General features: G+C 34.0%; 3 protein-coding genes across 3 annotated transcripts; 2 read left to right on the forward strand and 1 right to left on the reverse strand.

The window, feature by feature from the left end:
* Positions 1 to 2,918: 2,918 nt before the first annotated feature.
* On the reverse strand, positions 2,919 to 7,063 carry LOC123699556 (uridine diphosphate glucose pyrophosphatase NUDT14-like). The gene is made up of 5 exons (XM_045646529.1): positions 6,968 to 7,063; positions 6,643 to 6,846; positions 6,182 to 6,392; positions 5,171 to 5,247; positions 2,919 to 3,603 (listed from the first exon to the last, which is right to left on the reverse strand). Exons 2-5 carry the CDS (start codon positions 6,830 to 6,832, stop codon positions 3,446 to 3,448), a joined length of 636 nt encoding a protein of 211 aa, XP_045502485.1. The 5' UTR covers positions 6,833 to 6,846; positions 6,968 to 7,063; the 3' UTR covers positions 2,919 to 3,445.
* A 357-nt stretch (positions 7,064 to 7,420) lies between these two features.
* LOC123699798 (HIV Tat-specific factor 1 homolog) lies at positions 7,421 to 9,195 on the forward strand. The gene has a single exon (XM_045646826.1). The coding sequence runs from the start codon at positions 7,579 to 7,581 to the stop codon at positions 9,154 to 9,156; it is 1,578 nt and encodes a 525-aa protein (XP_045502782.1). The 5' UTR covers positions 7,421 to 7,578; the 3' UTR covers positions 9,157 to 9,195.
* Positions 9,196 to 9,872: 677 nt separating this feature from the next.
* On the forward strand, positions 9,873 to 15,683 carry LOC123699732 (WD repeat-containing protein 20). Its single transcript, XM_045646745.1, has 4 exons — positions 9,873 to 10,339; positions 12,412 to 12,594; positions 12,965 to 13,176; positions 13,406 to 15,683. Exons 1-4 carry the CDS (start codon positions 10,064 to 10,066, stop codon positions 14,493 to 14,495), a joined length of 1,761 nt encoding a protein of 586 aa, XP_045502701.1. The 5' UTR covers positions 9,873 to 10,063; the 3' UTR covers positions 14,496 to 15,683.
* The last annotated feature ends 2,000 nt before the right edge of the window (positions 15,684 to 17,683 follow it).

The following is a 17,683-nucleotide window of genomic DNA, read 5'->3' on the forward strand; positions in this document are numbered from 1 at the left end:
ACCGAGATCCCGCGGGATTAAGAAATATCAATCCCGCAAATACCGAGATCACAAAAATGCTGCGGGATTGGATGCCCTAGTTGGTAGTATTCAAATCAATGATAAAGAAGTAGCAGAAATAGAGGAAGAAGATAGCAACTTTAAACAAAGGTACCGAAAAAATTGTGAAGAAATAGTAGAAGCTCCTTCTGTGAAGTCCTGGACTGTAAAGGATCCTAAAGCTTTTACACTCCCGCCTAAAATAAGCTGCACAAACAAGACTTCACTTGACAACACAGCTTGGTCGTCTGGAGTAAAAATACTGGAGTGCAAAGTAGTTAAGCCAATCGAAAACCAAAAGAGTATGGAGGAACGAGTGTGTTTTGAAGAATTGGTTTTAAAAACAATAGCTCGCAATGATCCGCCAAAAAAATCGAGGAAACGCATTAATGGTGCTGAAATATTAACTTCTAAAGATGTAATGAGTCGTATTCGGAGAGAGAAAGAAGAAGCGAAAATGAAAAAAGCACAAAAAAACTTAAACATAATAAACAATCCAAATAATCCCAAAAAGATCCTACGAAAACCAAAGAAAACCAAAAAAAAAATCATAAAAAGGACAAGACGTGAAATATCGGATAGTGAGAGCGTGTGCTCGTATACTTCAAACAGCTCTATAGAATTAGAAGACATTGATTCCTGGCGTCAAAATATTTTGGAAGAAGAACAATCTGCAGACGAAAGTTTTGGCACATTGACTATAACAGATACTAATAACCAAAATGGAATAGGTAATCGAAAAGAGCAAAATTTATTCGAGAAAGAAATAAATAACCGAGCAGAAAAAGAGAATATTTCAAATAAGGAAAACGTAAATGAAAAAAACAAAACCGGTAATATTGCAACTATTAAAAAGGAAAAAAAACAAGAGAAAAATGTAAAAAAAATAAAACCGAAAAGAATTTTAGATAAACGAATACTCATAGATTCTGAACCATCAACATCTATCACACAATATCCATCTAATCTTTACCCAAAAGTGGGTGAATTTGTTTTAGCGAAATTCCAAACTTCTAAGGGGAAAAAGTCTTACAGATATGTATGCCTGGTCGAGAGTATAAATGAGGAAAAAATCGTTGTTCAAGGATTTAAGTCACAGAAAAGTAAGAGAGAGTACAAAATAATCGAAAACGACATTTCTATAATTGATGAAAGTGACATAATAACTTGCCTCGCAAACCCTACCCAAAATAATTCACAAGAAGTGGTAACTTTTCCTAATGATGTTGATGTTGTTGAGTACAAGTAAACTGAAACAATTCAAGACTGTACAAATCTGTGTACCCCTTCAAAGCGTGTCAGCGTGACTTTGTGATAAGAAGTGGTATAATATTGTACGAAGGTATGGAACCCTTCACGCGCGAGTCCGACTCGCACTTGTTTATTGTTTCATCACAAGTAGTTACGTATACTTAATAAACTAAAATGTTACTTAATTTTCTAGGAACAAGAAATTCTTATGTTATGTGTGATTTTTTACTTTGATCTTTCATATTAAAACACTGTGCCATATATCCTGCTTTTATTTTATTTTCCTCGTATCAAACATTCAATAAAATTCGTTATCGACTAAATTTAAAGTAAATTCAAAACACTAACTATTAACGAAATAGTTGCAATTGCCCCTGAAGTGAGGAAATATTTATTTCACTCCGAACTGGGCTTAGATACGTGAACGTAAGTTTCAAATTCGCCTATGTTATCACATTGCGTTGAAAAACTCGGTTTTATAATAATTTTTAGACCTACAGATACAATGCGAATTGTCATTAGTTGCATTTGCCCCTTGTCGGGGGTAAATGCAACTTTTTCTATCACTAGTAGAAAATCGTTTCATTATTTCGATTCCTTAAGAACTTTCTTTTTAGAACTAGGTTCTATGTATTATTAATGAAATTGTTAATCGTGTAGATAAATCAAATTAAGAAAATTTACAGTAAAAATTAAACTGTGCAAAATCAAAGTTGGAACCTTCTAGTTACATTTGCCCCGGGGCACCTTATTGACAATATTTTTTCATAGTCATCCAAATTTTAATCACCTCATTGTATAAAACTTGCCAAAAATATAATAGAAATGGAAAAAAAACCTAATGTATTAAATTTTTAATGAAGTATGCCGATCTTCGCCGAGTTGACCTCATAGACAAAAAGGAGATTTTTTATATCAAATATTATTGCCAAATAGTTAAAATTCGCATATGTGGTATTGCCGTTTACAAATAAATACTTTAATATTTAATTTGGTAAATTTGTTGTACCAATTCGTGATATAATATTTATTTTTAAATAGTTGCCTTGCAACATTTATCATTCAAACAAATATTGAAATTTTAGATATAACCTTCATGATTAATGGTCTTATGTAGACTTTACAGCATATGCAAATAAACACAATTGAAACATGTTTATAATGTTAAACATCTTTTGAGTTTGACTATGTTCTATATGAATTTTATGTTGATACCAGAAACAAATTTAGTTAATTCCTATATATGCAGGCTGAATAAATATATATTAATATTTCTTGACCTTGGATTAGCTCAAAATACACAATACAATTGATAAATAGTACAGAAAATTATTCAACATATTACAATTTACAAGGTTCTACCACAGTATTACCAAATTTCCTACAGTATGGCGACGAATGTACTTGTGCAGAGAAACGGAGGGGAACTGGCGGGGGGTCGGGCGACGCGGGCCGCTTAATGCAATCACGCTGAGTTTGCATTAACTATCGCGAAAGGACGACGCAGTCGTATTTTTTGTGTTATAATTTTATTATACATAGGTACTTACATATTCTATTATGTCGCGCAAAAACTGTTCCGTTTACGGATGTAAATCTACATTGAAATCCCAGAAGAAAACAATATTTCAGAAAGATTGTATTAATTGTATCTGTTGAATTAAAATCAAAGCTATGTATATTATGTTGTCCTCATTATTTTCTAATCAGATTGTACATCCCAATGCGAATGCATTACTTAGTTAAATGGTATAATATACAATTAAGAACATCCAAAAATAAAGTGTCCACGTAAATAATATTTAGCAGTGCAATATCTGTAATTATATATTTATGAACAAATAATTACATCAGATTTAATAATCGCAATTATTTTGAATGTACATATGAATAAATGATTTCATCATAATATTAATAATCACAATTGTTTTATTTCCCATTTGTTGCAACCCTAGCGTATTTTCGTGTGGCAGCGTAAGTACCTACGCTGGCGGCGGCATCGCGCGACATCAAAGGCGTTTCATTACTGTAGGAAATAATATTGTAATACTGTGGTTCTACTATAATCTGATAATTTAACAACTCAGGTTACATTATACTCAAACATATCACCAAATAACCATTCTCTACGTATAAGATAACTCCATAAATGTATTTACTTAGCGAAATTCGGTGCTTTATAATGCAAGAACCACATAAGTGCGAACAAGCAGCTCGGTGGGCTGGATATCGGCCCGGGAGACGTCACCATTTCTTCTATTTCCGGTATTGTCTTCTCAATCACTTCTATTATTTCGTCGTCTACTCCGCCACCTGAATTGAGATAAATAAATTTATTTGTCCATTTTATGTATTACAATTAATGTATAAAAGTGGGTCCCAAACTAAGTGAAACATTTGTGTCTTGGGACCATGAGTTGCGCTTCTTGTTATACATAAAAAATGAAAATGTTATAATTTAAAAATAAAATAAAACCTCAATATTTCGAGACTGTACTTATTCTATTAATATTTTAAATGTGAAAGTTGATGAGGACGACTGGCTGTATGTTATCACTTCTTTCAATTAAAACAGAATATAATAAAATCCCTATGCAGACATATATAAGAATAGTTTGGATAAGCTGATATTTTATTATAAATTTTATGAAGTGGAAACAAAATAGACTCAGGTTATTATCCTTGGGAGTCCATCGCTAATCGCTAGGGTTAACTGGGTTAATCTGCCACCCATTATAGTTGATGGTGCAATAATCCCATATAGTGATTCGGTAAAAAATCTGGGTCTGGTTTTTGATCACACCCTATCGTGGAAATATCACATTAAAGAAGTGAGCAAAAGAATGTACGCAGCAGCTGGATCGCTGAGACGATTGAGAAATTTTCTTCCTTTACCTACAAAAATCCTATTAGCTCAGTCCCTCCTTCTCCCTATACTAGACTATGCCGATGTAAGCTATGTCAACTTAACAATGGAACAGTTAAATATTCTCGAACGCCTGCAGAACTTCTGCATACGCTTTATATTTGGGCTCCGTAAATATGATCACGTTTCGGAGTTCCGAAGTAAGCTCAAATGGTTGCCGATTCGTTTGCGGAGGGATGCACATGCTCTTCAACTACTATATCGAATTTTATTCGATCCTAAAACACCAACGTACCTCAAGGAAAGATTTGAGTTTAGAGGCCATTGTAGCGAGGTTCGTTCAACTGAAAGGTTGAGGATAATAATGCCTCCACATTGCACTAATTTTTATGATGAATCTTTCACTGTGCACGCTACTAAACTATGGAATTCCCTGCCAGATTCTATTAAAAATGCTCAATCCTTAAAAAGTTTTAAAACTATGATTAAAGCTCATTTCCTTAGTCATAGCCAAACATAATATTTACTTATATTATATACTTATTATTAATTATTATATATTATGTCATATTATGGTATTTTGTATTTCTCTTTCCCTTTCACTATTTATTATCAATAACAATATAAATATGTATGTGTATGTTTTCCCTACTATTATTATTAATTATTGCACTACCCATTTATTTTATTTTATACATTTTCCTCTACTGTACCAAAGGTTGTCTGGAAGAAATCGCTCTAAAGCGATAAGACCGCCATTTGTACTTAGTTTAAGCTATATTTAAGTGTCTGTATTTCTTTTTTATTCTCTTTAAGTGCAATAAAGAATTAATAAATAAATAAATAAAATTTGCATATACATAACAATTTATTTTCAGTTTGAATTATGTATAAATTTAGTCTGAGAGAAATTTATTCAAATACAAACTAAAAATTTACCAAAGAAAATCTCAGTAAAGTCATACAACTTTTTAATTTATAATATTTTTATTCAAAATATGTCGAATAGATTACCTTGCTCTGTCTTCATGTCATCAGTAACTTCACAATAGAAGAATGTTTGTAAGGAACCTTGAACTCCTACACCAGATCTATAAATAAAATAATTACCTATATTAAAAAAAATAATTAAAACAGAATGGCCGTTTTTTTTCTATTCTTAAAAAAATATAAGTGTTGCTACAAATTTATACATAACCAGGTTTCCGCCCGCGGCTTCGCCCGCGGAGTCAAAGAAAAACCCGCATAGTTCCCGTTTCTGTGGGATTTCCGGGATTGCGTCATTTTCCCGGGATAAAAAGTAGCCTATGTCTTTTCTCGGGTATCAAATTATCTCCATACCAAATTTCATGAAAATTGGTCCAGTAGTTTAGGCGTGATTGAGTAACAGACAGAGATACAGAGTTAGGTACTTTCGCATTTAAAATATTAGTATGGATTACCATAAAATAAAAATACTTGACCTTGCTATTAAAACAATTAAAACATAAACAGTTAAAATATGTAATAAACTTCAGATAACACTATCTTGTGAAAACCACTATTTTGTCACATTATGTATGTGTGTTGATTGTGCGATAACAGTGATTGTATTGTGTTGCATAACAATGATTTTTTATTGCCTCTTATAATTTTTTTGTCAACTCATATTAACCGGAATATTATCCTCTTCTCTCAGATGTCTTTTTGTGACATATTTTTTATATTGCAGAGCTGAATAGTTTTTAGTTGTCAATTACATTTAAAGTTTTAAATAAAATGCTACTTATAACTTAATTTTAAAATAATATAACAAAGTCTAGTTACATTTATAACTTAGATGTTAATCTTCTATCTATTTCATTACAACAAACAATGCTTGAATGTCTAACAATGCTTACACAAGAAAGAGCCAACAGCCTCCCAATAAAGATTGATCAATATAAAATATATATTTTTTTTTATTGACAGAACAGTTTTTGGTAATAAACTTACTGGTATAAAATTAAATCCTTCCATTGAAAGGGTTATTTTTTAAGAACTCACCTATAAGAGATAATTTTGTGTAATTTATCTAAAGGCACATCATAACCACACTCCTCTAGCACCTCCTCCTTAGCAATCTGTTCAACTGGCTTATTCTTGTCTATGATTCCTGCGCACATCTCCAGAGCAATGCCCAAGGATGCTGGATACTTTTTGGTGTCTATTACTTTTGATTTCCGATCATCTGGGTGAATGCTATTGTAATATATTGCTGAAAAAGTAATGAGAGTGGGTTTATTTGAAACTTACACACTTGATCATTTTAACAGGATTTTTCTTTGTTCCTTATGATATATCCTCATAATCTACTTGAATTGATTATGAAATTCATTAATTATTTTTATCCCAGTCCTGTCCAGAGGAACGGCATCAAGACTTTTTGAAATACATTATACATTAAATACCTAATTCTAATTTAAAAATTGTTCTCTAGTGAAACATAGCCTTCAATTGAATGTTACCTGGTCGGAACTGCTTAACGAAGATCATAACTTTCCTAGTTATGTTAAAAACTACGATAGCAACGCTATCGTGAACCTCAAGCAGGTCCCAATTTTTTTCCTTCCCATTTTGTGTGTAATTTAACCTAAATGGTTTTACGTATATAGATTCCGGCAGCGGAGAAATGTACACGTCCTTGACATCTTCCATTGTTGATAACTAACCTGCTTAGAACATTTAATTAGGTATTAGATGGTAATGATAACGTCGGCTCATAAATTTTTGGTAAATATTAAATGAAATCAAAAATGACTTATAAATTTATTAAATACAGCTTGGAACTACCTGTATAATTTATGTAATGAACTTTATATTTATCAAATTTTCATATAATTAAAATATGTATTGCTTTGTAAGGCGACTGGCGAATGTATATATAAAAGTACTCTGTGGGCGAATGTTACAAATTGTTGAGATTTGAGAATGAATTTGTTGAGTTTTCACTTTGATTTTCATGTCAAAAAATCAGTCACTGTCAAAGTCAAACGCAATCACCATAGATTAAACACTTATACACAGATACGCACTCACTAGACAACTGACGTTTTAATTATTAAATTATTATCGGGATGGAAAAATTACAAACTTTAAAAAGACATATTTCTATTGATTTCTTGCATTTGTAAATGTATAATATAAAGTGTAATTTTTAATTCAAGCGCCCTTTTTACATACCTAATATTAAAGATACACGTCAATGTGACAATTTTTTATGAAGTGACGGCAGACGCCAATCACAATGTTCATATTTGTCAATTTTACTCAAGGTCAAGTAAATATGAAATGAAGCTGTTTCTTGAGGAAATATTTTAATATTATTTTGTTAGAATTATTAAAGAATTATGACTATCATGAGCTTATTTATTAAACTTTTGTAATCATTGTTCTAAATAATTATGGCAAAACATGAAAAAAGTCAAAAAACAGGATTTGTTATTAAGCTTACCTCCGAAACAGTACAGAAATTGTCCGAAGAAGAACAAAAGGCAAAATTCGAGTCTGCATCCACGAATACCAGCAAGTCCAGTGAGTCGGAATCCACAAAAACGAAAAATAAAGATGAACTTATGGTCGATAACTCGCTGTCAACAAAAGAGGTTATAAAAGATAATGATGATAAAAATAACCAAAAAGAATACAGTAATAACACAAGCAAGTCACCAAGCAAAGTGCCTGACCAGGAAACTAAAGAAGCCAGTAAAGACAATGAGTCTTGGGGTGACTATGCTCCATATGTAACATATGAAGGCGAAGAAGCCATTTATACAGATCCTTCTACACAAAATAAATACACCTGGAACAAAACAACAAACTCTTGGGACCCGCAGTCAGGGAGCGAAGTTCCAGGTCGGGTCTATAGTTACGAAAATGATTTACATGTTTACACTGATCCAGATGGATCAAAGTCTTTCTGGGATGAAGACAAGAAAGCCTGGTTACCAAAAGTAGATGATGACTTCTTAGCATTTTATCAAATGTCATATGGTTTCATTGATAATACTAAAAAGGAGGATGCTGTAGATAAAAAGAAACCTGAAAAGAAACAAGATGCAGCTGCAACTGCACAAAAGAGGAAAAATGAACCACAGTGGTTTGAACCATCTGAAGACAAGAACACAAAAGTTTATGTATCAAATTTACCTCTAGACATGACTGAAGAAGAATTTGTTGACCACATGCAGAAGTGTGGGCTCGTTGAACGAGACCCGAGCACACAGAAAATGAAAGTCAAACTCTATATGGATAAAGAACATAATTGCTTCAAAGGGGATGCTCTATGTACATATATTAAAGTTGAATCAGTTGATTTAGCACTAAAATTACTTGATGGCAGTGATTTTAAAGGAAACAAGATTAAAGTGGAAAAAGCACATTTTCAATTGAAAGGTGAGTATAATCCAGCTTTAAAACCGAAAAAGAAGAAAAAGAAAGAACTCGAAAAGATAAAGAAAATGCAGCAAAAGCTGTTTGATTGGCGACCAGAAAAGTTTATTGGTGAGAGATCAAAACATGAGAGGGTTGTTATTGTTAAGAACTTGTTCCATCCAACAGATTTTGATAAGGAAGTTCAATTGATATTGGATTATCAACAAGATCTCAGGGAGGAGTGTGGGAAATGCGGTGATGTCAGGAAAGTAGTGATCTTTGATCGGCATCCTGAAGGTGTGGCACAGATCACCATGAAAGAACCAGAGCAAGCAGATGCTGTTATCCAATTGATCAATGGAAGATGGTTTGGCAAGAGGCAGATAACTGCTGAAATATGGGATGGTAGAACAAAATACAGGATTGCTGAAACTGATGCAGATATCAGTAAGAGAATAGATAAGTGGGATAAATTCCTGGAAGATCATGAGGGTAAGGAGAAGAAAGAAAACTCTGAGGAAACAAAAGTTGAAGATGTGGAAATGAAAGAAAAGAGTAATACAAGTCCTGAACAGGAAACAAAAGTACAAGAAAGTATTGTAAAGTAATCTTGTGTTATGTTAAGAATAAAAGTTTTAAGCACTAAAGAGCTGTTGCAATTTCATTGACTTTTTCTACCTATTCATTTTTGCTTTTTAATTTGATTTATAAGAGGTGAACATGTAGAATTTGTCTTATAAAGCTAAAATTATAACTTGTTATTTTAATTCCAATATAATAACACAAAATATTAACCTTTATTTCTACTTTCGAGAGCTATTTTCGCGTCCGGTTTCGCCTGACCCTGGGTAGTAGGCAATTGCTTTTTTCTATTTATATATATATTTTTTTTTATTAATATTTAATGGCCTGGTTACGAGACCTTTAAGCCAATTTCTATTTATATTTTTCAAAATTTTTATCCTAAATCGAAACGGAGACAAATCTGATAATTTAAAATTAATAAGAGGTTTTTATCTAAGAACAAAACCAACTTCTTACAAATTTAATATTAAAAGCTTTGATTAAAATTATTCCCAGATAAGATTACTGCTTCCATGTCAGTTTTAAATGTGGTTTTAAGTTAAAATTTTATAAAAACTACAAAACTTCTATCCTAATCTTATAGGTAACAAATTCCTCGGATTCCATGGCAATAAAAAATCGTAAGATTTAGAACCATAAACAATGAGCCGTCATCCGATCGGGCCGTCATGTCGATTGTCGTCTGACATCTGACTTTTATGTTAAACAAGAAATATCTAATCTGATTCCACTGTCTGATTCCAATCATAATAATTAAAACATACAATAACTGGTTTAAAAATCTTATGCTCGATGAGCCAATTGGGACATGTGTTTATAAGCTATGGAAGTTTTGCATAGGCAGTCAGATTCGCGTGCGGGTTGAGGTGTCAACTGATCATAATCGAGCTTACCAGGCGGTCTCGATGAATAATAACAGGATATGATAACATGGCCGTGCAATCTGACTCCGGCGGGAAGGACGACGTGAAGACTCAGTTCGTGACGCGGGAGGGGACGTACCGGTTGATGACACTGTCGGAGTACTCGAGGCCTAATCGTGTTGGTTATACCAGTGGTTCGGGGTCGTCTCATGTGCGCGTGTCACTGGTGTCTCTCCCGCCGGGGGGCGGAGCGCCCGGCTCGGACGGCCCGACCTCCGAGGATAGGATATGTTTTAACCATGGAAAGGAGTTGTATGTTTATGTATACAGAGGAGTTAAAAAGGTATGTATTATGTTTTATATCTTAATTAATTATTATTCATCATAAACACTACATAACTGGAATTCAAAATATTCATTACAAAAGTGCAGTAACATGCATATAATAATCAAAATTGTTATGCAACATTCAAAATATGTGTATATAGCCTGTACATATTGAATGTTTTTGAGTATAAGAAATTCATACATCAGAAAGTATCATACAAATTCTTTTATCATTCTTCAATTAAATTGTTAGGTATGTGATTAACTACAATTAACATAGAATTATTAGAAAATACAAATTGTACTTCACCCCTAAATTAAGTATCAAAGTATTAAGTCATACATCAAAGTATTACAAGAAAGTACTTGAATGATATCTGGATACTTGATTAGAATGTGGTTTGATGAGACAATCTAATTATCTAATTGGATATAAATAGTTTACACAAAACATCATGTTTCCCTTATTAATACACAAGTCAGCTATTTTTAAAATTAATCTTCTTTTATTCTTATAGTCGAGGAGCTTGTCAAGCTTTTTTATACACACAGAATGGCTCATCTATACTAATATTATAAAGCTAAAGAGTTTGTTTGTTTGTTTGAACGCGCTAATCTCGGGAACTACTGGTCTGATTTGAAAAATTCTTTCAGTGTTAGATAGCTCATTTATCGAGGAAGGCTATAGGCTATATATCATCACACTACGACCAACAGGAGTGGAGCCACGGGAGTAAAACCGCGCGGAGCAGCTAGTATCATATAATGTGATAAAATCTCAAATTTCTATCTTATCATTAAATGTCTTTTGATTTGAATAGTTTGGTTTTGTTACTAACTATTTGGGAAAATTTTATAGATTATTGATTCATACAAATTGCATTACTCAAGTAACATCAAGTATAATAAAGGAAAAGGAATGTTAGTAAACTAGCATTAACTTAACTGTATACCTTAAGTTTTACAATTTCTTTGCACTAATTACATACATACATTTGATTATTTCTGTTCACATAAAAGTGCATCAAATGTATGAAAGTGCAAAATGGTACCAAATATTAGCTTTATTACAGAATTCTATTGGGATAAACATTTTTTTACTTAACGGATAAATTTTATAACCCAACAAACAAACTGAATTAAACTTCAGATCTTTATTTCTCAGTAGTGTTAATTGCGAACATATAATATTCTAATTAGATAATTTTGTAACTATATGCATTTGAACTTGATAAGAACAATCAATTGATTTACACTATTGTACCGTTTTATTGAATAAAGGTCAGTTACAAAGTATTGCACATCATTAATTATATAGAGAATAGAAATATAAACAATAGAACTTAAGCTGCAGTAGCAGTTGGAATAAATTAGATTAAAATCTTTCATAATCTTATTTCCATCTGAGATAACTTGAGCGTACATAATAATGTTTCCTTTATTATATAATTACTGAGATTCATTCATTACTAGGTCTTGCCTATAAAAGTGTTTACACATGTCTCTTGTATTAAGTCTGAATACCTATTTAGGTATCCAGCAGTTGGTTCAAAGTAGCCTTTGTCACTCACCTACTTGTTTAATATTTTCATATGTAAACATATTTGCTTTAGAGTTAAATTTTATTAACATGAGGACACATCAATCTTAACAATTAACTGATTTAAAATTTGACTTGAAAGTACAGAACAAATCTATAAAAGTTATATATGAATGTATTGTTCTAAGACAGGACCAAAATATACATAACTAACTACAATGTAAATATGGGATTCCCAGGATAAAACCTAGCCTATGTTGCTCATAGAAGATGCAGCTTTCTAATGGTGAAATAATTTTTGAAATCAGTCCAGTTGTTTATGCGTGAAAACCATACATACATACATAATTACAAACCTTTCCTCTTTATAATATTAATATAGATTTGTCTATCATACTGTTTAGTAGTTTTTATAACTACTTCAAGTCTATTTGAGTGTTTGTTTTTATATTAGTAACAAATTTAACCCAAAACCATTTTAGTTCATAAAATAATAAAAATACTTACACCAGCATTACCTTAACTTATCATAATTTATATATTTTTAGGCAGCTGATCTCACAAAACCAGTCGACAAGAAGATGTACAAGGGAACAAATCCGACGTGTCACGACTTCAATACAGTCACGATGACAGCGGACAGTGTCTCGTTAGTCATAGGGTTTTCTACCGGCCAAATACAACTAATAGATCCTATTAAGAAAGAATTAAGTAAATTGTATAATGAAGAGGTGAGTTTACTTTCAATTGTCTTATTTTTAATAATTAAAATAAGCAATAGGTCCAACAGTTGTGTGGATGTAAAGTAGATCTAGATAGAACTTTTTTGCCATCTTTTGATACCTATAAAAAAAGTCTTCTGGAATTACCATTTATAAAAACAAATGGAATACAACTTAACAAGAAAAAAACTACATGAAAATGGATTAACATGCACTTATCAAGTTTTTATAATATATTTTGATGTATGTTTTCTATCGAATTTAATGTGTCAATAATTAATATTCAACAACATCAAAAGAATATTTTTTTTAATAACACCCACCTCTATAATTCAAACCTCCCAAACGTTTCGTAATTATATGCATTGTATAACTCCAGAGGCTGATAGACAAGACGCGCGTCACTTGCATCAAGTGGGTGCCGGGCTCGAGCAACCTGTTCATAGCGGCGCACGCGTCGGGCCAACTGTACGTGTACAACGAGGAGCTCGCGTGCGGCTCCGCGGCGCCGCACTACCAGCTGTTCAAGGGCGGGGACGGCTACTCGATACACACCTGCCGGACTAAGAGCACTAGGAACCCTTTGTATAGGTGGGTAATGGCCAATGGGTTTGGATAGTTGGTTCTGCAATTTACTCACAAATTTGAAATTCACACAATCATTCACATTAAAATATTGGTCGGTTCATATTTGTATTACCTACTTATTTAAAAAGTCTGCAATAAATGTTCAAGTTTTTCAAACAACTCATTTAACATATTTTAAGCTGGACATTTACAGATTTTTTATTTATAAACAATACACTTTTTTGTTTTTCAGGTGGGTTATAGGAGCAGAAGGCAGCTGTATAAATGAATTTGCATTTTCACCGTGCGGGGCGAACTTAGCCGTTGTGTCCCAAGACGGTTTCCTACGAGTATTTCACTACGACACTATGGAGCTGATAGGCCGAGCAAGGTCATATTTCGGCGGGTTCCTCTGTGTGTGCTGGTCGCCAGACGGAAAGTACGTCGTGGTCGGCGGAGAAGACGACCTAGTGACTGTCTGGTCGTTCAGTGAACGGAGGGTCGTGGCTCGGGGCCAAGGACATAGGTCCTGGGTCTCCGTAGTCGCCTTCGACCCCTACATAGTCAGCTTCACCGACCCAGAAACGGAAGAAACCCATGAAGACAAAAGTGAAAGTGTTCAGTGTTATAGATTAGGCAGTGTTTCACAGGACACGCAGTTGTGCTTATGGGACTTAACGGAGGACGTATTACGGCCCCCGGTCAGAACGCGAGCGTCTACCCACTTATCCCCTAATAGTCAGAATTTCTCCCCAAACGGAGTTCCTGGAACGAAAATACCTGCAAAGTGTGCAAAGAGCAACAAAATTGGTCACAAACACGCAGAGCTGAGCGGGTCGAATGCGGCGGGTGAACCATCTGGCGCTAAACCGGCCAAATCTAAAGCAAATAACGTATCGACGTTGAATATAAGCGTTGGAAAAGCTAAAGAGGAATCATCTGGTTCGTTAGGAGTTAACTTCACGCAAAGATTAGCGGCGTTATCGTTCGGTGAGCGGCGATCGGATCACAGAAGGAATTTCAGTTTAACGAAACCCACCGAGAAATCTTCAGCGTCGAACACGGTCGCATTGAGAGGCAAGTCGGCGGGAGCGCAGTCGAACGACAGCTACGACCCTTTAAAGTTGATAGGGACACCTTCATGTCCGAGATTTGACGAATGTCCAGTGTTGGAGCCGTTAGTGTGCAAGAAGATAGCGCATGAGAGATTGACGGCACTGTTGTTCCGAGCGGAGTACTTCATTACGGCGTGTGCGGACGGGTGTGTGAACACATGGTCGCGGCCCACGCGGACCCACAACGGGGACGCGAGACGAAGGGACCGCATCGAGCTGGTGGACTAGCGGGACTTGGGGCACCTGTACCAGCTGTACTACTGCATATATCGCAAGACTTTTAGGGAATTCGTCCTGTATTAGTGTGGATCGAGTTAATTCTATTACTGATATCGTCCTCTGTTAATAAGAAACTGCAATTTTTATGCATTTATCTAGTTATGGGGCAAGTCCTCTTTTTAAATTTAAATAATTTCTTTGTTTTTTAAGTATCCTTTAACACTGCTTGTTCATAATTATTGATAGATGACAATACAGCAATAGAATTGAAGCTTTATATTGAGTAGTGCATACTGGTATGGCCTAAGGGGGGTAAATAATTCCATAGTAGACAGATTGGTTTGAATGTTGTGCAAGTTTAGTGATGTGATGCTATCCAAAATGTTTTGAAGGCTTTTATTGACTTTTTATAACTCACCTAACTGTTACTGTAAATATTAATATTAAGAGAATATTAATTACCTTTCATATGCATTGCTTTCTTGTGTAAATCATCTTGATCACTCCAATTTTACTTTTCTGAGAATTTAGTACTATCAATTTAGAAAAAAATAAAGTGTCTCAAAAATTATTAGGTTAAATTGTCTGATTTTATCATCATACTGAAAGAAAATAGTTCCTTCCTCCTCCCTATATGATTTAGACTCAAACAGAACTGCATTTAATAATAAAATCAATTAAAACAGTTTGGATAGCAACGAAAGGTGTGTCAATGTTAAAGTTATACGAAGGCAAGTTAGATAGTGATAGTATGAGATTGTACTGTATAAACTATAAACTATTGTATATTGTTGTTAGGCTCATCTCGGCTCCTGTACATATAGTGTATCGAGCAATCCAAGATTGCCAGTTGAGTGGTCTATACAAAATTTAAAGAAACCCTTAGTTAGAAAAGACAGGTTAAAATTTGTATAGAAATGCACGGCCATAGCACTCTTGTGTTTTATTATTATCGTGAAATTATTTATTTTAATCGATTATATTATTGTTGTATCGACAAATGTGTGACTCGCGGTTTTGTATCCGTTAAGCGAGTGTTGTTATTTCATTTACTTTGGTAGGTAGACTGATTGAACAGTTAACTTCTATGTCTATGACTGATGACTAGCAAATCTATCCTTGTTTTAGTTAATTGGTTATAAGTAATTACTGATAAATTCAATAATTTCAATATGTACAATTAAATCATTACACTAATAATGTGTTTCACTTTTACCCTTACCATCTTAAATAGAAAGGCCGACAATCTTAAATAGTTGAAGTGGAAAAATAAGTAAAAAGATAAGTATGTACTTAATTTGAAATAGGATATTTTTATCGTGATCTCAGTGGTACAATTCTTTTAGGGACGGGAGAGAAGCTTAGAGAATACATTTAGTATGAGAAAATGTAGATGAGTAGTTCCTACCGTAGACATTTCTAAAGTAGTACCGTAGTATATTATTATTAGTCTGTGGTAGTACATAATATTATGATAGTAGTTCGATTTTAAAACTTACCATTCAAAAGTTACGTTTTGCTCTCCTTTAATAAACTCTCCAGCCTCTTTCCGTCCACTGCTCCTCCTACTGCTAAGCTTTTAGGGTCAACTCACACCAAAAGAGCGGCGAAGCGGAGCGCAGTTTCCGTGTCATATGAATTTTAACTTTATTTTCATTACTATAATACTTATTATCGCATGAGAAGCTCGAACGAGTCGCGCGGATGCCCGCGGCGCCGCTGGAATTCCGTGGAGTTCCATTACGGAGCCGTGCGACTGCGCGAGAAGTCGCGGGAATTCCCGAGAATGCTCGAGCATTCGCGAGCGGCCGCTGGCAATATCCCGCCCCTCGCGCCCGCTCCCCGCACGCGTCTGTGCGCGCGAGCATTCGAACTGCGCAAAGAGCGGCCCGTGAATTCATCGCGGGAAGGCGCGCGGATTCCCGCGACTGCTCGAGAAGTCGCTGGAATGCTCGAGAAGTCGCGGGTCTCCGCTACTCCGCGCTTCGCCGCGCTGCGCTGCGCTTCCCCGCTCTTTTGGTGTGAGTTGACCCTTATGCTTTTGAAATGAATCCAACTTTTTTTATAGATGCTTTAGATATCTTGCCCTGTAGATTTACTTTAGTCTGTAGATTTTTATATTACACTCCACGCCATCTAGCCATTATTTAACCCTAAACCGTGTCTGAACTCCGTCTAGGTACGAAAAATTACGTACATATAGGTAAACCAGAATCTGATGGCAATTAGGGAAATCAAAATTTTGAGTGTGCAACCCTAGGGAAAATGGACTGAACGATCTTGATACTGCTTATTTTTTAGTTTGTTCTCAATATCATTAGTCACATTACATAAGTGGACAACACTGTACTTAATAATGAGATATCCACTTAATATTATGTAGGTACATACTTACATGTATAATATACATATTACTTTTACACAGGTAATACATATTATTATTTACACATACCTATATTTGTATGTTCATTATCATTATGCCATGTGAAAATATCGATGTTATATCGATAGAAAACTAGACTGCTTATAATTTTTTATAAAATAAAATAAAAGTAAAATAAAACTATGTTTATTTTCGTAAGTATTAACAGATACACACATTATAAAATTGACTTGGACAGCTTGGACTTGACGAATAGCCGTATTGGAAACTCCTCAAATCTCCATTGGAAATCAACAAACAATATTATAGTTACCTACATATAATATTTTTTAATTAAAAGTATCAAAGCGGGTAAGTCCAATTTACCAATAAAATCTTCTAAATTGAAAATTGTGATGTGTTTGACCCTTCTTCATCAAATATTTTTCTATACACATTATAAACAACACCTCTTGCTTGTGACCACAGCGGCTTTTTCGACATTTTCGAAGATTTTTTAGACAAAATCCTAAAAATTATTTATCAACTGCAAAAAAGACAAATAATTTGACAACCAATTTGATAGTTGTCAAATAAGTTGCCACATGAAAATCTTTTATTTCTGAAATATAAATATGCCATCAGATTCTGGTAGACCTATAACTATTTCATAATACGAATTTAATGTGGAATAATTAATCTATGGAATGTGTTTTTTTTTATTCTTGTCGAATAGGAAACGTAGGTATTCGATATTTAAAAAATAATAATACAAAAATATATTATCGTGACGCCGGCACGCACGTTCATGTCACTGCACTGCACACAACGGCAT

The sequence above is a fragment of the Colias croceus genome, chromosome 18, assembly GCF_905220415.1.
Source record: "Colias croceus chromosome 18, ilColCroc2.1".
Lineage (NCBI taxonomy): Eukaryota > Metazoa > Arthropoda > Insecta > Lepidoptera > Pieridae > Colias > Colias croceus.